The sequence below is a fragment of the Hirundo rustica genome, chromosome 4, assembly GCF_015227805.2.
Source record: "Hirundo rustica isolate bHirRus1 chromosome 4, bHirRus1.pri.v3, whole genome shotgun sequence".
Classification (NCBI taxonomy): Eukaryota; Metazoa; Chordata; class Aves; order Passeriformes; family Hirundinidae; genus Hirundo; species Hirundo rustica.
The window spans coordinates 52,254,260-52,275,391 of NC_053453.1; the positions used below are offsets into that span (position 1 = coordinate 52,254,260).

The 21,132-nt window shown below is 40.6% G+C and overlaps 1 protein-coding gene across 4 annotated transcripts in view; it reads left to right on the forward strand.

Annotated features, from left to right (window-relative positions):
• The window catches only part of MRTFA (myocardin related transcription factor A), a 104,428-nt gene that overhangs the window by 61,287 nt on the left and 22,009 nt on the right, over nt 1–21,132 (forward strand). For all 4 annotated transcript variants that reach the window (XM_040061133.2, XM_040061135.2, XM_040061131.1 and 1 more), the window contains one exon: nt 11,722–11,787. In XM_040061133.2, the coding sequence (XP_039917067.1) occupies nt 11,781–11,787 (7 nt within the window). In that variant the 5' untranslated portion in view covers nt 11,722–11,780. The remainder of the gene's footprint in view (nt 1–11,721; nt 11,788–21,132) is intronic.

The following is a 21,132-nucleotide window of genomic DNA, read 5'->3' on the forward strand; positions in this document are numbered from 1 at the left end:
TCTTATTTTGGTGCATATTCGTTTTAATCGCTTTCACCTTCCTAAGTGTTCATGTCTCTTTCTGTGTTACACTTAGGTGTGGAGGTCCTTCTGCTTGCAGCCCTGACTTCAAATTCTCCCTTTTCAGAGGCAGAAGACGGCATTTTAGAAGAAGATGCTAAACTAATCTTACCTTTGTGTCTCTCTAAGAGACTCTTTACTGCTGCCAATAATATCTGTCACATTGGCTGCAGGCAGTGTAGAGCAAGGATTGTACCTTCAGGACTGACACGTGACAGTGAATCTTAACTACAGCTGCAAATGCTGTCCCCTGCAGCCACCTCCCTGCCTTAGTGCTGAAGGGAGTGACAGAAGGGAAACGTGTCTTCCCTTCACTTGCTTTCATTCAGGATGTGAGTGAAAGCCCACCTCCATTACCAGTTGGAGGGGATCTTGAAGTGTATTTAATCTGCTGCTGCTGGCAGTCCCCTCTGTGCTCTTCAGCAGAGGAGTGAGCCAGCAGTAACATTTTAAACATCTGCAGAATTTGTCTGCCAGTCTGAAGTCAGTGGTCATGTAGGCCATTTTGAACTGCTGGGTTTTTTTGGGTTTTTTTGATTGATCTTTTTTTCAGAATTATATTATTTAAATATTTATAGCTATGATAGCATATTAAGCCTCGTAGCTTAAATTGTTCAGTGCTGTGGATCTCCCCTTGTGGCAAAAACCACAATAGTCAGTCCCTGGAGATGTGTAGTCCAAAGTTTTTTGAAAGAAAGAAATCCATCAAGAAAGGAGGTAAAGGAATGTAGTTAGATGTATCATCAGTGAAAAGATTCTGAGGGACTTTGACGTGCTTTTTAGGTGTAATGCAGATTCTGGGGATCAGCTTCTACATTGGGCTCCTGTGGAGGAAATGATCTTTAATGTAGAATGATATGATGGCCATAGCAGAGTCTTGCAACAAGTAGCAGCAGAATTCTAATAGAATTTGTACTTAAACTGTAAAGAAGATGTCAGACTGTTGCAGTACCAGGATCTTTATTTGGACCTCAGATGCCATGACTGTGGTGTGTGTTCTTTGCAGTCTTTGAGCAAAGCAAAGATGTTTTTAATTACCATGAGTTAAAGAAATAATGGCAAATCCTTGCAGTATCCACCTGAAATTCTTGCTAAGAGAGAATGCTGGGGCTTAGATAGAAGCTGGTAAAAGGAATGCTAACTAGATAGGGAATGTTCTGAGTCTTTGTTTTGCATGTAATATGCACCTTGGACAAAACCACTTTTGTTTCATGTCCCACGAAATAACTGCACAATGAACCAGCTGAAGCTGAGAGATGCTCAAGCTAGCTAATTTAAAATTATAAGGCCCAGTTTTTTGAGTTCCCTGTATAACTAGTTAAGTATTTTTTTCTATAGAACTTGTGGTTTTGTACTTAAATTTGCATACTTCTAAGTAATTTTTTTCTGCTACTTGTGGAAGAACACATTTGCTCTCATTTGCATTTGGTTTCAGCAAACCAAAGGTCTTTAGGTGGTTAAAAATCTTAAACGGTCTTGGAAATACAGAGTTATTCCATGTTTTAGTGGAAAACCCCAAAACATAGCTCATATGTCGAGGTGTCCCAGCTGTTGCGACACGAATTCTATGGTGTCTTGCCCATTAGATGATTCCTGCGAGGGGAACTTTTACCCTCTATCTGTAGAACGTGCCCTTTGGGAGAGGGAAGGCTGAATCACTGGGCCAAAACCAGTCTCTCGGAAATGTTTGAGGAAGTTTACGACCTTGATCTATGAGGCTGTTTGTACACTGGAGCACTCTTTTGTAGCAGAAATTGAACTATGGGAGGCAAGTTATGAAGGAAAAGTATTTGACCATATCTCTTTTGCTTCAAGGGACATGGAAAGATTTGCTCATCAATTTTAGTGTTATAAACATATCTAACCGATCATGTGTTTTATGGATGTGTCTGGGTGCTGTCTCAGTGCTTGATTTTCTTTCTGCTTGTAAGAAACCCACAAAAACGCATCCCTTGAACTCAGAGTTTTAAATAAAATGAAAAATTGTTCAGATTCTGACGTACCTCAAAACATTTGGGTTTTTTATTCTGTATAGTTTTTCAGAAAAAAATATAAACAACTCCCATGTATCATCTTTATGGAAAATGAAATGGTTGGAACTCTTTCTTCTTATAGAGATAACCCTACCTTTCCAAGAAAAAAATGAAAAGAGTTTGAACTTGTGTTTTCCTGGTGTAGTTTGCCTTTTGTACTGTCATCTTAGTAGACAGCTGTAGATCTAATTGCCAGGATATATCTACCCGTTCCTTCATTTTTCTTCGTTTGTCCCCATCTGCCATGTCATATTAAATTATCTGGGAGGATTTCTTTCTAGGGCCTTCTTTGCAAACTGGTTAAGGGCAATGTTAGTTCCTCCTTGTTCATTGTTTCATGGAAAAATACAAATCACTGTAGACTGTGACTCAGGTTTACACAGGGAGGTGAGAAATTCTCTGTTTCTCCCTCCTCAAGATGTCTCTTTCAGCTATAAATAGTAACAATGGGTATATAGATGGCATCAACAAGTAGTGATTACAGTTAATATTTACTGTATTATGATACCAGGATCAATTTTGGGTAGACCTTTCCACCTAGGTATTTTGTTACAGGTCATCTTGTTGGATCATGCGTGGTAGCCAGATTCCATGGACATGGATATGTGCCTAGTTACTCACATGCTTAGTTTTCACCTAGCCAGTACTACTGAGACAGAATGATTTTATAAGGCTCAGTACCCTGCAGAGAAAGCAAACCAACTTTTCCTGCAGACAAGCTTGTTGTGCATTTTCACACGTTGCATATCTTACTAAATATACCATGCTACATGTATTTCAGGTGCATTTCTTAAAGCTGTATTTTAACAGTTTCTGCAGGTGCTGAGATGGACTATAGGTGTACCAAGATTTTATGTTTAAGAGTGGGCTTCTGTGTGTTCAATAGAAACACCTACGTACTAATAGTAACAAACATATATGATTTAAAAATTTTAGTATCAGAGAAGACAAAACTGGCATTGCATTGAAAAGTAGCAGTGAATAAAATGGCATTAACTCCCCCTAAATCTTAAATGTTTAATGGAACTGGCAGGAGTTAAGTCATGAAGAAAGAAGGTAAAGGCAGGTAAATACTGCAAAATGCACAGCAACTACTAGTCTTAATTTTAAATAAACATGAAAAGAACCCTGCAAAATTCAGCATAGCTTTCATGATAATAATCAAGTTTGCATTTATTTGGAGTCATATATATTAGTAGCTCCTGTGGAATAAGCACGTTCAATTGTGTGCAACACAGACCAAATCTCAGAAGTAACGAAGTAAACTTCTAGGGCTGAACTGGTTCTTCCTCTAGGATCTCCACATTTTACCACCAAAACCAGTGCTGACTTGAGCCCTGAAGAACTTCTGGCAGGAGTAACTCTTCAGTCCTGTCTGGATCTTAGATCATATTATGTCTTGGCGGTTGGATGGTGCTACTGATTTTGTTTGTTTTATAGTGCTGTGTCCTAACAAAACTAAGATTGCTGTAAATACTGGTTTTATCTTCTAAATGCAGTTTTTAATTAACATTAATGTGATTTCTACATTTATAAAATTTGATATTAAGCCTCAGAAATGGCCTGCTGCGGTAGCTTGTTGATCTGTGCTCTGTGTGAGCCAACTACCTTGTGGCAATACGAGAATGGAAATAGATCCTTTTAGTTTTGACTTTGTGCTTCTGATTTCATTCTCTTTGGGGACCACTTTCCTCTGTAGGTTAGGACTTCTGATTCTGCTAAATTAGCTGGATCAAAGAATCTATTTGTCTGTCTCCACTAGGAGAACTATTTAATGCCTCATAACATTGACTCATTAAAAGATAATACAGTATTCCATAATTTGAAAATATCCTTTTAAATTTTTCCTGTTTCATATTTCTCTTCCAGTGGCATTTTCCCCACAATGAAGGGCTATTGCTCTGAATTTGGTTTATTTTGTTTGTAGCCAAAACCAGGCTTCTTGAATTTGCTCATATAGACAATCAGCAGGCATGTGTAAGCTGCATGCCATGTCAATGGTTTTACATGATCCAAGAATATTTTGAGCTGTAGAAGCTTTGAAGAGTGTGATTTTATCAAGAAGCAATCCCTTCTTGTTCTGAGAGTGACAGTCAGTTAATTTTCTCTTTTCCTTGTCTTTTTGTGTTCTTAATTGGCCAGTCACTCTTTTTTTTTTTTTTTTTTTTTTTCTCTCTGTACTTTGCAGCTGCTTTTTAAGGCTGCTGGGCATTTGAGAGCCTGAAGGCTTTTAGAAGTGCTGGATGGAAAAAACCAACTCCGGTGTGATACGACTCCCATTGCATCCTTGGATTATTGCTAGCACATCCACTGTGAAATATTTTAGAAGTTGTTGCTTCGGAGGTGAAGAAAATGTTCTGTTTTTTAAGAATCACTTGATAGAGCATTTAGGTCTACATCAGGCAGAATCATACTCCTGTTCTCATCTGTACGAATTTTAATGCTTTCGTAAGCTTCCTAAGAGGTTAAGAAATAAGAGGTCATCATGAAAAGTTTCAAGTCCTCTGTACAGTAACTACCTCTGATGCAGTGTTCCCCAAATTGGCCCAAGACACCTTTCCATCTCAGCACATTGCAGCAGGACGTGCTGATTTCTGCATTTCTGTGAAGAAATCCACTTTCATCACTCTCAGAACCTGCAGTATGGAACTGCTCCTCATCCTAGTATTGTTTCCTATTCATGATCTACTTCACAGACCTCCTCTTTGCGTGTAGGGTGAGTGATCCCAATCGTACTCACAGAGGGAAGACCACAGCATGAATATAAATAAGTGGCTTTTGCCTCTAGTGTGGAAGGTTGTTGTAACAGTTGAAGAGGCCAAACCAAATTTTCTTTCTATTCTTTACCCTCCCAAACTCCATTTTCTCCATAGCATGGTTGCTAAGGAAGAGTGGAGGAAGCTGCCTGCATTTTAATAGCCGCCCTTGTTACTGCAGTAAAGAAAAGTGATAGTGGAATGTGAGAGAGTTTCAAACAGTAAAGAAATAAACTTCTACTTAACTCTCTCCCTTTGCACAGGCTTGCTTCAAGCTGTTCTTTAAAATGCATTGAGATGAGCAGAACCGTATGGCTGCTGCTCCCAACAACAGTGGATGCTTGCAAGTTGTGAGGATCAACAGTGTTTCTGCTGCTTCTCCTTCACCCCACGGAGGGACATGAATTTTTGGCATCCCCTTCCCGGGGTAGCAAACTGTCATATAATCCCCACAGTCTGGGTGTCATTTACAGTTCCACTTAAATGCTTCTCTGTTAACTGCACAGTCTGCTTAAATGCAAAGCCAGCATGTATTCCCCATCAGCAGTGGGGAATAAAATGGATTTAGTGGATTAAAATGCTATTAGGCTCAGAAAATTACCTTTAAAATAAAGGCCCAAAAAGTTTGCTTTTCTTTGTTGGTAACCCTCATTCTAGCACATTCTGTGTGGTGTGGAGTATGTTGTCGATAGCACCAGAAAAATGAAGTGCTAAACCAGAAAAAGTAATCCACCTCATCAATTTAAGATATTGAAAATTAATTTTGACCATTGTATTCTCACTCACTGATCACAAACTATCACAGCTTCTTGTGGACCCTACATGTAATTTGGTACACTAACAGCCCTTGGCTGCTTCTGTACAGAAAGGTGTTAAAATTGGAGTTTTACAGATACTGCCCCTGCTGGTGAATCTATTCTGGCTTCTTGTTGAAGCATGAAAACTCTAATGCAAGTCAGCATTTGTTTTGTAAGCTGGCACAGCTGAAAAATGCTCAGAGACCATTTTTTGGTGTGAGGGAAAGTGTTCTTACCACATCTCCAAGGGACTGAATTCAGTAGGATATAGCTTCCACAGAAAACAACAGCTGGTGTGCTGCATATTCAAAAACTGAATTTGGCATCTGCTTCTGGTCAAATGTGACTATTTAATCAGCAAGTAGGGAGAAGATTCTCTCCTTAGTGCAATTAGGGCTGCTGGCTGAGTGGTAAGTGGAAAGGTGGCTTCATCCTTCAAAGCAGTGGTTACATGGCACTGTGATATTTGAGGTAGAGGCCCTGGTTCTTCACAAACAGTTGTGCCAGTTTTGTTCAGCAAATACCCTATGTCATCAAAGTTGTCTTTTATTGTTGCGTGTTGTAAATAAGTTGCTTGCATATGGTGTTTTACACCTTGGACTGAAAAATTGGAAGTGTGTGTGGGCTGCAAATGGTGGTCTAGAGCCACATCTCCTTAATCCATAGTCTCTGACCCTCACAAAGTAAACCTGCTGAGACCTGCTCAGTGCTAGGCCAGTGAAAATTCTCGTGAAATTCCTTAGGCACTACTGGAGGGTAGAGGTGTTGGACTAAATGGCAAGTTCTGTCTCAGCTCTTGCTTCCTTCTGAGTTAAGAGGATGCTGTAGCTGCTCGATGCTTTCAAAATGGGCTCTCCAGAGGTGCTGAACAATGTGCAAATAAATTAGCATTAAATCGCTTTTTACTGCCTTTGCTTATGCTTGCACTTTCTTCAACTTCAGTTATGATGTTAGGCTAATTTCACTTGTTCTTCAGTAGTTTTGCTTCCTAATCACATGGGTTTTTTATTGGGTTGCAAGGATGAATTCTATCAGACTGCTTTCACTGAATTTACAAAATTGATTAATCATGTCTGTGAACATACAGCCTTTCTTGTTAATATGCAGTTTATGTCTTACACTCTCCCATTTTGCATGGCTATCCCAGCCCAAATTCCAGGGAGTTCTGCCTCCCTCAGTCCCTCTACAGGGTTTCATTGGGCTCTAGCAGCCTTCCTTCCTTCCTGATCTGCACTGCTGCTCATGCTATCCCAGTTGTAATCCACCATATGGCTGTGTTTAATCATTACCTTGGTTAGGTGACCTTAAGTATCGCTTGGGATTCCTTAGCAGGAAAGGTTTTGTAGAAATGTGAGCCCAGACCCCCCTTGGCAGTAAGTCTGTATTCAATATAACATGCACAAAGTGTTCCCACAAGCTGCAGTTCACAGCTGTGTGCTTCTTCTTGCTAGTTTTTAAAAAATGGGAAATGCAGAATATTTTATCAATTTATTGACACAAACCTGTCCTTGTATGTGAGACAGTCTTTGAAAAGAGATTTTAATTTTATTTTTCTCTGTGGAAATGCTGAGGTGCAGAATCTGCAGTCTAGTTTCTGCAGCAGTTGTAGTCGCACTACTAAATGCAGTGAGGTTTAGAAATAGAAGGGCAGGCACGCTGCTGCAGATTTAGGTGATGAGCTGCAAAAAACAACTTAGCTCATCATAGATATTTGTTCTTGCTTCTGCTTACTACTAATGCACCTCTGAGCTACCACAAGAGTTGTAGCTGTCCTGAAAGTACCCGTATGGGTGCAGACTATGTCTATTAATTATATACTGTCAAATCTGAGCTGCCACCAGCTGTCAGAATATGCCTGTGGTCCTGGAATATGCCTGTGGGTTCCTTGTTGAGAAAGTTTTATGCTAAGACGAACACAAAATAATCATAACATGCTGTATTTTACTAATAGGGTAACTCTGTTGGTAGTAGCTGTGTCACAATATTATTTGTCATTTAATACATCTCCCACCACCGTAGTTCTCCTCCACTCCTCTTAAACTGCTGGCAGAGATCCTCTGTCCTTGCTCCCAGATTTCACTGGAATGTTTTACTAATTCTTCAAACAGTCCATCAGTGATATGAAAACATTGTTCAAAATTTAATTGGGAACGTTTCATACTTGTGAAATAAATAAATTATGCCCAGGTTTGAGAGGGAAAATCTGACAAGCATACAAATCCCCCAAAATATTGTATATATTAGAAGGGCGCCAGTTTGGAACTTATTTTCTAGCCAGCAGTTATACACCGCTCTTTATATGACCTGATTTATTCTTAATTTGAAAATTGATTTACAGGTTAAGTACAGGGATAAAGGAAACAGAAGATTGTCCATTAGTGACTGAAAGACTTACACTTAAGTCTGTCTTAGAGTAGCTTTGAATTTCTTTGGTCATTCTAGACCTTTGGCTGAGCTCCATGTACAACAGCCTTGGATTGGTGCTTGGGCCATCTGTAAATCTATATATAGGATTCACACACTTGCACATGTAAACAGGTGATCTCCTAAATATATGAAATGGCATTGGGAACTCCAAGTACTTAGTTAAGCCAGAATGTATTTAGGAGTGAACTGAAATAATCCTTTTTGCCCTCCTCCGTGCCACAAAAATAAGCTGGTTTTGGGGAAAAAAAAGTGCTTTATGGCTGATTATAACTTGTGCTTAGTACGAACGTATATACATTCATAAACTCCAGGAATTACTTAGTTCTTATAAAAAAGATTCCTGAAAATTATTTTTTTCCATTCTCCAGTTTGGTTCCTTTGACAGTTGCTAGTTTCTTGCTATGAAGGCCCAAAGGGTTTAAAAATAAAAGGTGCATATAATGGGTAGATGGTAACTAATAAAGAAATAAGATATATTTAGAAAATTCATAAGGGAGGCTGCAGTCAGGAGGAGAATTTTAAGTCATTTGATGAAGTCTCTAGCAGTCTGACTGAGAATCATTTTTAATAAATCTGTTAACAGCAGGGAGACTTCAGAAGAGTGAAAGACCAATAACATTTTGCATCACAACTGACAAAGGGTGAGTGAGTATCTCATCTGTTGTCAGTTCCAGGAAAAAAAAAAAAATGGAAAATTTGATCAAGAATTTAGGTGGTATAAGAATAGCCGTATAATCACACTGATCAACTTTTCAGTTTGTGAAAACAAGTCTGCTCAAGTGTGGTTCTGTCATGTGGGTAAGTGAAGTTTGGTTGCTAGGGGTTTTCTCTAGGTGCAACAGACTTTTATAACATCTTTAACTTAGTAATGGTGGATTTTGGTTTTAAGAAGTATATTTGAATTCAGTGAAGTACTGGTTAATTGGATTAAGAACTGGTTGTAATCATAGAAAGCAGAAAGGTATTTCTGGTTGAGATCAGCCCAGTGCTGTCTGGAAACACACGCAAGAGGTTGTAATAGCGTGGACAGAACAAATACCAGTGGAGGAATAAATTGTGACATTAAAAAAAATAGTTTAGATAATTTAGGCAAACTGAGACAGTTGAGCAAAATGCACATTAATTCAGGTGACAATACAGTTGTGTACCCAGGAGCAAAAAACGCCAGCCACAGCCGTGTGGGGAAGTTTTTTGCTGAAAATCCCTGGCTGGGAGGGGAAAGGGAAATAGTAGGTGTGGTTAGAAATGTGAGGGAAGGTAGATGGTTGTAGCAAGTCAGTGGCAGAAAGGGCTAACATATGTTAGTGGATGCGTAAATAGACGACATGAGTAATAATAAGATTATCTGCTGGGGAGATGGACCTGATGCTATACATCTGTGCCCTGCTTGTATACATTTTGTAAGATGTGCTAATTTAGCACATGGATATCCCTAAATGACTCAGTAGGGGAAGTAATGCCATACAGTGAGAGATTTAATGGGCCACTTCTAACAGGGCAGAAATCACTTAATGGCAATGTACTGTTGGAAGGATGAAGTCCAACTCCCACCTTCAGTGCTGGCGAATATCTGGGGTTCTGGTTGTTCCACTACAGCTTCTGGCTATGCAGTCATCCTCTTCAACTCACTAATGCAAAACTGGTGCCTGTTTGGACTGGGCTGTGGTCTCTGCTAGTGAGTCCAGCCACCAGTCAGGGGGACATGAGATGTGGTGGGGGAGTGAGAGATTTGACGCTGACTTTCTCAGCAAGGTGTTGTGTCAAGTGCTTGTGTAGATTTGGGTTTTGATAACCTCAAAAAGAATCCAGCAAATAGGAAGCTCTGTCAGCAGCCCAGCTGTGAGCTGTGCTAGCCTCACACTAGCACAGAAGTAGGAGTGCGATCTCATGCTAGGTGGGAGGAAGAGTCTGGAGCTACCACTTCTGTTTGCAGTTTCACAGCCAAATGAAGGGCCTGTTCCTTCCCCTCTGTGTTCCCTCCTCCTCCTTCTGGCTCTTGGCTGATCCCACACAGAATTACCATGGTGCTCTGTACATCCTCCTCCCCTCTCTCACTTCCATGTACTAAAAGAAGTTTCCTGCCCAGGATGCATATATTAAGAAATCGTAGTTTGTCTTAGAAACAGAAGAGAGGTAACTTGTTTGTACACTGTGCACAGAGGTATTTTCACTGGTAAGAGGTACTCCACTCCACTCACACATAAACAGTTTCAGAGAGATGTACATCAAGAGTCAATGGAAGTGGAAGCACAAAAATCCAAGAAGAAAATTAAATATGATTTAAGTGAGTGTGATTAGGTACTGTGGAAACAACCACAGAAAGGAAGAGATGGATCTCTTTTTTTATACATATGAAGACCAGAACCTATATTGGAAGATGTATCTTAGTCAAATGCATACTGCAGATAGGAAGTTGAAAGAAACAGGTAAAATGTCTGTAAGTAGACAAAGTGGCATCTTCTTAAATGTTTTGATCTCTACTTTAGGGAGTGTACAGTGCAAATTTGGATATAATGTATGACATTAATGTACCGGACAAACAAAGTACTTAAGAAAGAAGACATAAGGGTTATAATGAGATTGTATAGTTAGACTGTAGAGCAGTTTTGCTCTGTAGTGGTTCCACTACATTTGTGTCAGCTTTCATTATGTGGACTATACAAAATGTATAAGAGAAATTCAAATTAAAACAGGCAAAATGAGGAGCATTGCCATTCATTTTATAATATTTTATGTTCAGTATACTTAGGAGTTTGGGCTTGATTGCGAATGGGATTCAGTGATACTCAGGTTGTCCTGTTTTGAGGCATGTGTGTTGACTACACATTCAAGTGAATTTTTTTCTTCAGTTTTGAGAGGTTGCTTTCATATGGAAGGTTCCTCACTGTGAGAACAATCTAGAATGTTGCTTTGATTGCATAGTTTAAAGGGAAAGTGCTGTTATAATCTAAATGTTGAAGTTATGACTCTTACAGGGATTTGCACTAGAAAAAAAATCCAGCTAATTGCATTTCACACAGGTCATGAATATGTTCTGTTATGCTAAAATAAATACAAAAAATTCTAGTGATGAGGGGATTCCTTTTGTCGTGGAAGGACACTTCTAGATGTATCTGTGGTATTTCACTTTCACAAGATGTTTCTGAAGGTGAATTTCTGAGCTGAGGAAGGAAATCAGCCTTGTAATTTAGAGTAACGACCGACAATTTTGACACATCATTTAGTACATAGTAATTAGAGTTTTCAGGAGTCATTAGCAGCTGGGGTGTCATTCTGTGTTTATTGGAGGACTGTCAGGTGGTGTTTCTCTTTGTTTGTTTTTTTAATATTAATGGTTTGGAAAGCAGTTGGTGCTCTAGAAAGAACTGAGAAACAGGCCTGGCTTTGTGGATTTTTATCACCCTGCCAAGACCCTGCGCAACTTCCTCTCCCCCTGACTGCAGCAGCCTACAGAAACCTGACTGCTGGGGGCCACTTCTGCAATTGCAGCAGGGCAGGGCAGCAGGGTGGGAGAGAGGTCTTTTTCTTCTGCTGTTCACCAGTGCCTTGGCATCCAAAGAAGAAAACAAGATGCATTTGAAAATGTCTCTTCAGTTGTTTCTTGCACTGATGGGTTTCCTTCTCTCCCTTCTCTCTGTGGTCATGCAGTACTGCAGTTGAAGCTCCAGCAGCGACGCACACGGGAGGAGCTGGTGAGCCAAGGGATCATGCCGCGTAAGTACTTCAGTTCTTTGCCCTGGTGTTTTTATGCATGTTTTTGGTGGAGAATGGTTTCCCATATGATTTGAAAGATCAGGTTCTCTGCTTTTGCGTGGAAAACATCATGTGTAAGAGCCCCACCCTGGCCCACCCAGCCTGGTTCCTCTGAAGTGTTGGTGCCACCTGCAATACTGAGGAGTAGAGCGATGGTTGCGAGTGTAACTGTGCTGCAAAACTAGGCTTGCATTTCATCTCAATGGACAGACTTCTGGAGAACATACTATGTTAGATGTGCCTTATATACTTGGCCCGTTCTGGTAATCACTCTTGTAACAGGCTTCCTGCCCCGGCAGTTTCTGTTCTCACAGTGTGCCAGCTCCCCAGACCTCTGAGACACTTATAACTTTGTGTGTACATATTACATAAACTGACCAGAGCCAGGCATTGTGTACAAGATGTTAACCAACAAGCTTTATGTTTGTAGCTAGAAAACAGCTAAAATGAGCCCTATGGGCATCAGCCATCGCCCTTCTTGCAGGGAAAGGCAAAATCGTGCAGGCAGAGAACGTTTACTTTTCTGGGTAAACAGAGAAGATCTACTCTAAAGCCAAGCTTTCACTGTCAGATGAGCGTTGGAGAGGGTGTTTTTCTGTTTTGCTCCACTCCTTCCTGCAAAAATGCAAAAATGCAAAAAAGGTATCTGACAAATAGTTTTGTAGCTTTGGTACCTCTGAACTAGGTGACTTAGAGGAAAAGATTTGAAGCAAGACCACACAGCAAATGTTTTATTTTTGAGGTCCTCTCAATTTCACTCAACAGCTGTAATAAAATGCAGTATTTTCTTATTTTTAAAAGCTTTCCTTCTGCCCTGCTTCAGAAGCTTTACTTGGAGGTGGAGTAGTAATGAGGATTTTCTCATTTCTTCTGTTTCTGGGGTGCACACTGTAATATGACACAGTGCTGTGACTTAGACTTTGCTGATGGCTGAAGGTTAGGCTGTCATCTCTCTGTCTGAATGAAGAGAACCTGTCAGCAGCACTCTGTCAGCTGAAGTGGCTTGCTGAATGGCAGTAATATTCTTCAAGAGGTTTCTGGAGCCCCTGCTTAAAATTATGGTACCAAAGCAAAAAGAAAAGATTGTCCTGTCTGGATATATCATACCTGTTGTCTATTTTTTAATGTGAGGAGCTTGTATACAAGCTTTTACAGAGTACACTTACTTGCTCTTGCATGAAAGACTAGTGTCCCAGTGAGTGTGCCTTTTTACTAATGCTTCTCAGAAGAAAATGTTCCTGACTTCTTTGTGGTGTCCTGCTTTAAGTGGATATGTATGCAAATACTGCATTAACTTATGTTCAGTATTGGCTTTCTTCAAAGTGTGCCTGGCCAAACTTGTGATTCCTGAGAGGGGTCTGTTTTACAGGCCTTTTGAAAATGAAGCCCTTGCAAGTAATTCAAGTAAGGCATCCAGAATAATTAGTGAGTCTTAAATTTATTTAAAATATAGACTAAATTACTAGCCTTTGCAGATTTGTGCCCTTCATTGCTTCATTTAAATCTCTTACATGTGAATATTGTGATGGACCAAAGAAAAACACTCAGTGAAATACCATTGTGAAAATACTGGCAACACATTAAAAAGTCCTTTCTGCAGTGGAGAAAACCCGCTTTAACACATCTGTTCTAAACATGATTTGAAATTAGTTCCTCCCAAGTAATGGTATAATTTACCCATACCTGCCAACTGGAAATAACCACACATAGGGAAATGTTTAAAAAATAATTTGCCTGGGCTGTTTTTGAAGAGAAGATCAGATGTGAGATAAATTGTGATACTTAAAGCAAAAATCCCATTTTTAACCTGAGAAGTACAAAGGATGACTAGGGACCATGTTCCTCCAGAAGGCATCTCAGTGCCATGACAACTTTACTTCTACTTTCAGGAGTTCCAGAATAGACTTCTTTTTACTGCTGGGAATATGCAAGTATCCTGTATTCTTTCTTCTCTCTGGCCTGTACCTCGTCTGTGAAAACACTGAGGTTCTTAATCTTGTTCTGCTGCCATCTGCTACTGAACATGGCTGTGCTGGACTTGTGTGTCCCTCTTGAGTTAGCCAGGAACCAAGCCCCACACAGTCCTTCATGATGATTCAACCAAAGTATAAAAATTGGAATCCAGAGGATGGTTTGGTGGTGAACTAAAAGAGCTGGACTGCTCTTTCCATGTCAGATGCTGGTTGGCTTATTTTCTTTCCTTTATTTTCCATCTGGAGAGTCTTAACACTCTTGGGAGAACTGTGATGGTTGCAATTCTACCTGCATTACAGCTTGTGTCAGGAATGTGTTTTTGAAGTGAAGCTCCTGATTGCACCTGCCTACCGTGCCTTGCTTTGCACCATAAAATGAAGTTTGAGAGCTGGATTAAATTGGAATGAAAGTAAAATGGAAAATATTCTGCCTAGAGTTACTATGCATTCAGCCCATGGGACCAGACTACAGCTTGTCTGGCACCACACCTCCAATTCACCTTCACATCCAGAGTGTGAATGTCACTTCCTCAGCATCGACTTTGTTTCTGTTTTGGTTTTACTGTGCTTTCCTACATGTTCCTTTAGATTAGCCTGTGATACAGATCAGTTCCTGTATATCTTGAAGCAAACAGCCATGGAAAAATCCCTGAGCCAAGTGTGGGAGAAGTGAAAGGTTTTGTTTTACATTACAAACTGTGGAGGGTGCAAAGTCACATTGGTACCTTTGGTTCTGCTGACTGAATCTAAACCCCACATAAGACTTATTCTGTAAATTGGTGCCCTAAAAGAGTAATTTCGTTGCAGGCTCCCATCATCAACACGAGGATTTTGGACACTGTAAATACGAGGAGTGGGAGATGACACATTTTGTGTTACCTTAAAGTGAGAGTGAAAGTCGTTCTACTCCTGCTGTGCTTGTTCATAACAGAACTGGGAATTGCTTAATTTGTCCCATGTGGAATTTTGTTTATACAGTAGAGCAGAAAGGCAAATGTTTCAACATTTTTTTACCAAGTACACTTAATCTCACTTAACCTTCCCAACCCACCAGCCACCTACAGTGGGGCTTTGCTCCAGTGAAAGATTAGTGTATTGTAGTAAGAAATAAAGCATTTACAGTCAGTGAAAGAGGATTCAAAATAATTGCATTTTATGCCTCATTAATTCTTCTTGCTTTCTGTTACCACTTTGTGTAATCTTTTACTAGTGCGGGATTCATTAGTTCAAGATTAAAATTCTCAATTGCCTTCAGAAAAATGGTGGGAAGCAAGTCTTCACCTGCAGCTGACATGCCTGTGATTTGAGCTAGAATGACTGTATCTGGAAAAAAGGAGAGCGAGCTTTTATATTTATTCAGGTTTTGGCCTATTTTCTAACAGTGCAAGTAGACAAGCCATTTTGCTATTTACTTCTTTTTGTAGCTATGCAGAGATGATTTTCATCTTGTCCTTAGAAAATACAAGTTAAACAAAATCTGCTGTCTGTGCTCAACTCTTTGAACTCAGTGTAGAAGAACAGTGAGATGCTGTCATTTTTTAGGTTCTAATTTAAAGGTTACGCCTATTGTAAGGTTTTTGGGGGAAATATTAAACACCCCATTTTTCACTCTTGAATAGAGTGTTTAAAACATTAGCTAATGAGTAGAAAGTTATGTGGAAAGTATCTTCAACTAAAACAGCAAAAATTTTTAGGGGAAAGACATTTGGCAAATGTAGCAATACTCTGTTATGCAAAATATGTGTCTCTTTTTCTCTTTTGCAAGATTCAAAGCTTCAGATGCCATTTGTTTTATCCATCAGAGTTGTGGTCTTTGGCTTCTGGCTGCAAACACGGAACACAGGCAAGAATGCAAGGTTGTCATGTGGCACAATCCTGCAGGAAGGCTGTTTTGACCATCACATCTATCCAAGCAGGCGAAGCAGAAGTAGATAATTTCTGGGAATGTGCCTTGTGTTTCTCTGTAGTAGTGCTGTGTGAGTCTCTAAAAAATGACAAAGGCATCCTTTCAAAAGGGCATCCATCACCCGCACTGGAAGCTGGAAGTAGGCTGCTGTACAGGCTGAGAATTTCCAGGAGCTTCTTTTTCACTTCAGTGTATCTGATGTTTGCCAGTTTTTGTGCCCACATCCAACTCCTCTTTTTGTCTGTGTTCTGGGGTACAGAACATGTGGTAGTGTGTAGATCCAAAGAGGGTGGAATTTGTGCATTCTAACGGGACTACTTTAACAGGTGCTGAGGTGTTTCCATGCTCTAGGTCTGTGCTGCCAACACTCTGATGCAGTTTTTGCTGGGATGTGCAGCCTGCTGGATGCTCAAGCTTATTTCAGAGTACAAGATTTATGTATTTTATCCTCAGACTCCATGAGGGGAGCATGCCGTGGTTCAATTCCAACATGCCACATGATCAGAAATTACTGTAATACAGCAGGCAGTCTAATGGTTATCATCTGTCTTGTTTTAGAAAGACAGGTGTCTACCAGGGAAAGCTGGAGCTTCCCTTGGAATGGAAAATGTAACCCCCCCCCCTCCAAATTATTATAGTTTTGCAATTAGGGGCCTTCAGGCAAAGATATGGGAACAGGAGTAACAGTTCTTTACTAGTATGTATAACAAAGCAAAACAAACAACAACAACAACTACAGCATTAAAAACAGAACCAGGAACCTCGAGGGCTTTGCTTCACAAACCCCGGGGCAGTTTGATCTCACTGCCCCTGCAGGACTCTCAGAGCACCAAGCTGGAACGGTGGAAAATCCCGGGCTGGTGGATGAGATAAATCAGAAGCTCCGCGGTGGCAGCCAGAACGGCAGGGATGTCCCTGGCAGGCAGGGGCAGGATGTCCCGGCAGGGCAGGGGGTGCAGGGCCACACCCGAGCAAAAAGAGCAGCGCTGAAGAAGCCGCGACAGTGGGACAGGCCTGGCCCAGCTCCAGCTGGGCAGGAGCAAGAGCTCAGGATTCCTGGGCACAAGAGCAGATGATGGTAGATTTCCCAGGATCGGACTTGGTGGTGACAGTGAACTCCTCTTGCAGCAAGCAAACAGCCTGGCTGTCCTCCCTCTGATGCTGAGAGCAAGGGAACATAGAGGGCTGCCTCCAGCCCCATCCTTTACCTGCTCCCAAAACTCGCACGATCTTCCCCCTCCCGACTTTTGGCCACCTCTCTGTTTTGGTTGAGCATCCATAAGTACCCAGCAGTGTCTCCTAGCAAATAATGGGGAAAAATTCTACAAGTAAAAAAGAAACAAATCTAACTCCCAACATCATCTCATTAGGCCTTTCATATCCTTTGCTGCATTTTTTATTAGCCATAAGGTTAGTGGACAAAATGTAATTTTTGTTATAAAACTAAAATGCAGTATTTGCTTTTTTGTGAACCCGTGAGACATTACTTAGAACGAATTCTAAAGTAATTGCTGTTTACTGGAGACAGCTGGTGATTTAAGAGTACAGAACACAGGTTATGCTTTGGCATATTAGTGTTGATCATCATCTAGACAAAGCTGGTAGTAGCTGGTCTTCTGTGTCCAGCACAGGTGCCATCACAAAACCCCAAGGATCTTTGAGATACTGAATTCGGGAAGCAAAGTGCTTGCCACATGAGTTCCTAAGGTTAAATCGTGTCTCTAGACTTCAACATCTCAACCCCAACATTTGGCCATTAATCTACACTTGTGTTTGTGTAGCATAGCTAAAAATGCTATTCCTTCTTTAGCCTTTACATGATAGTCTAATAACTTCTCAGTTCGGAAAAAATGAGCTTTTTAAATACTTGAATATTATGCTATGAAGATTCTAGCTTTATTGCTGCATGACTCAATAATTATGTTCCTATTTTCCTTTCTTATTTATTCTTATTTCTTATTATGAATCTTGTCGATTTAGTGTGTGTGCTAATTTAAGGAGACCTGTCAGTTGAGGATCTATATATTATATATATTTTATAATCATATCATATCAACCTTTGGTTCCTGTTACATACAATAGCTACAGTAGAACATATTAAATGTCAGAAACAAAACAAAAGGAAAAAAAATGTATAAACTGTTTAACTGTTAATTGTGAAGTAGGAGCATTTTTCTGTGTTTGTCAGAGAAAGGAGAGGCAGCAATCTGTTGGAACGTGACAGTACCTACAGGTGCAGTATTTTTCATGGCACGAGCTGTTCTGCCATCATGCTGGTGACTTCAGGGGCCATTCTTCATGCCTCAGATATGTTTTGTCTTCTACATAAGGGCCAGGACAGACGAACTGCTATGCCTGGGTGGAGTTCTACTGGCTTGGAACTGTTGCGGTGTGGCTACACAGCCGACATTTCAAGGTTGTGGTGTGTTCTATTAGAGGTGCAGCTAAACCCATTGCTTTAACACCCTGAAGTTATCTCTTCCTGCTACGTAACCTGTCTCTCACCACTTTACATATCAGATGTTTGTAGTGACATTCCAGTAGTTTTATGGAATTTATTTATAGTAACAAAGCAAAAATAAAAATTTGCACTTTCCTGCCATATTATGTCTGCTGTTCTGCACATTGGCAACGGCTTCTTTTTCATGCTTTTAAGCTGGAACTGTAATTTTGTTTAGGACAGGAGTTAAAAACATATATGTGAACTGTAAATATTGTTACTCCGTACAGAAACTGCAGGCAGACTTCTAATATAATCAGTATCATGCTCTGAGAGTAAGACTGGAACACTAGGCAAGTATTGTAAAAATAATTTTTAAAAAAGTAGAGGACATTTGCAGCTATGCTCTACATTTTTTCTGTTTCTGGTGCGTTGCACAGAAATCTGTAATTGGTTTTATTTTAATTTGATTGTATACCTGTAACTTGTCTCCCAGGAATTATTTGCTGGTTATTTGACTTCTATAATATTTCTTGGAGCACAATTTCAAAGCTTTCAGGCTTTGTTTGTTGGAGGTTGTCTGTACATTTAAGCTGAGAGTCTCGTTATCAGAGGACTAATAACTGCATCTGCTTTGTTTTTATTTTTAGCTATCTGAGTGTGTTTTCCATGTGTTTATATGATCTGTGATTAGTAAGACATGACTGGAATAATAAAATGCATTGTATTAGGATAGAAATGTGCTGTTTGACCTTTCTGAAGCTGTAGAAGGAGGACCATGCCGAAGTATTTGATAGTCTGTGTTTGGTCCTTGATCACTGCCATGACAGAAGATTTAACTCTGCCAGTTGCAAGAGAAACTTAATAGTTCAGGGGGGTAAAGTCTGTTAGGCAATACAGTTTCTCCCTTCATGTTCCCACAGTTGTCTTAGCTTCATTCTTACTTGCTGTCTGGGAATGGTCTCTCCTTTTTGTGACCACATACCTTTCCCACTCTGGGCACTCTGGAAAGTTACCAGAAGAGTTTGCAAAGGCCAGTTATCCATGCAAGAAACAGGCGTGAAGTCTGGTCCATGAATGCATGGATCAAAGGATTCCTGATAGAAGTTCCTTGTCTCCCTTTTCCTATTCATTTTGGAGATGGTATAATCCTGATCGTAATGAAGCTTTGCCTTTTTTATTTTTCATTTCAGGATTCAGGTAATGGTTTTTGAATGCCCGTGGCGATGGATGGAGCAGATTATACATTATTTGTATTTGCTGTAAATGTTTTCTGACACAAAGCTGTAGCCACAGTCATCCACAGATCTGATAACTGTTACCATGGCGATAATTTCCATTTTGCTTCTAAAGAGGATGAACTTTCTGAGAAATTGCACGTATGTTAGATTTTAAATTAACTCATTGTTGCGCCTTGGAAAAATCTTAGTCCTTTCTGCCAATAATTTCATGTTTACTGTGACAAACCTATACTTCAGGCTTTTCATACAGTTAATGAAAATCTTAAACTTCACCTGCATCATTGGTGGGATACTGCTGTACTAAAGTTACTGACAGTCTTGCTGAAAGTGGGCTCTGGAGAGGTGCCTGGGGCAGGCGTTGGAAGCAGCACAGCTGGTGAGTGTCTCCATGGTGAGCTGAGCGGAGGCACAGTACCACAGTTCCCCCAGCCTGTGTGCTTCAGCAGCCAGGACAAGCCATATGCAGGGAGCTGGAAAGTGGCTTTTTTTTTAGGAAAAACAGCTGCATCAGCTGGTACACTGCAGGTTCAAAATGTTGACCCAGGAGAAGGGCTGGCTGTCTGAGGCAGGGGGTCAGGGAGGCAGGACCTCAGCTGTGGCTTCCACAGCAGTCTGAGGCTCACCAAACAATCTGCTAGCAAGGACTTCGTTTGGCCGCCGTTTTCTGTGTGTGTCTCTGTTTGACTGGAATAGCTGGGCAGCAGGGAAGACTCAGTGAAGCCTACAGCACTGTGTCTGTAATGCTGTGCTTTGGCAGTGCTGGCAACAACAGCAGGGTGGGAAGGAGCCTCTCTCCAGCCTTTCTTCTGTTTGGGGCTGGTAACACTCGTAATCCTTCAATCACAATAACATTCCCATTGGAGGGTGTCACTGAAGGGCAAACTGCATTTGTTTGAGTGCCAGAGGTGTGTTTCTTACCTTCATGAGCATATTTGCATTGACTTTTTTAGGTCAGTCTTAATTTTTAATTTTCTGAGTTTATGTATTTTGGGATTTGAATAACCACAATTTACCAGTTGTGGCTTCTTTTCCTATCCTTAACTTGATACTCATATTTTAGCCTTAATCCAAGGTCATTTACCAGTGTTGGGGTATGGTATCAAGAATTCTCAAATATGATCAGGTCTGTGCACTGGATGAGAAACTCACCAGAGCTGAAAATGGAGAAAAGGATGCTGATGGAGATCTCTTTTCTCAGCTGTGTATTCTCCAGCCCCTTTTCATATTTCTGCAGCACACAGTAGCTCTTTGACACTGCCCCACTGGCAAGATGACAACCCCTTCTGTGCATGTGACCCAGTTTTTTAATACCTTTTTCTTCCGTGCTGTGAGAAATGCTTTTTGAAAGTGAAGATGAAGGGAGGAAGAGAGTGCTAACTGCCTTGTTCTGTGGTTCAAGTTCTGTGTCTCTTAGCAAATCCTACGGGTGGGAGCCCCACCCTCAACCAACAGCGGAAGTCATCGAGCCTATTTGCAGCACTTTATCTCATCTTTTTACGAAAGCATAGTAAACAAGAGAGAGAATCCAGAATTCGGTTGAGAGCAGGGGTAAATGGCTGCAGCAGAAGGCCTTCTGCCATTCTGAACTAAATCAGTGTGTCTGAGTTGGGTTTGGACATGGCACAAGCTTCTCTTTGTCATAGCAGAGGAAGGCTTTTCCTTTTCCCTTAGGAATGGGTCTAACTGAAGAGCGAAGTATTTGACTCAGTATTCTGAATTTAGCTGTAGCCTTTCTACAAACATTGT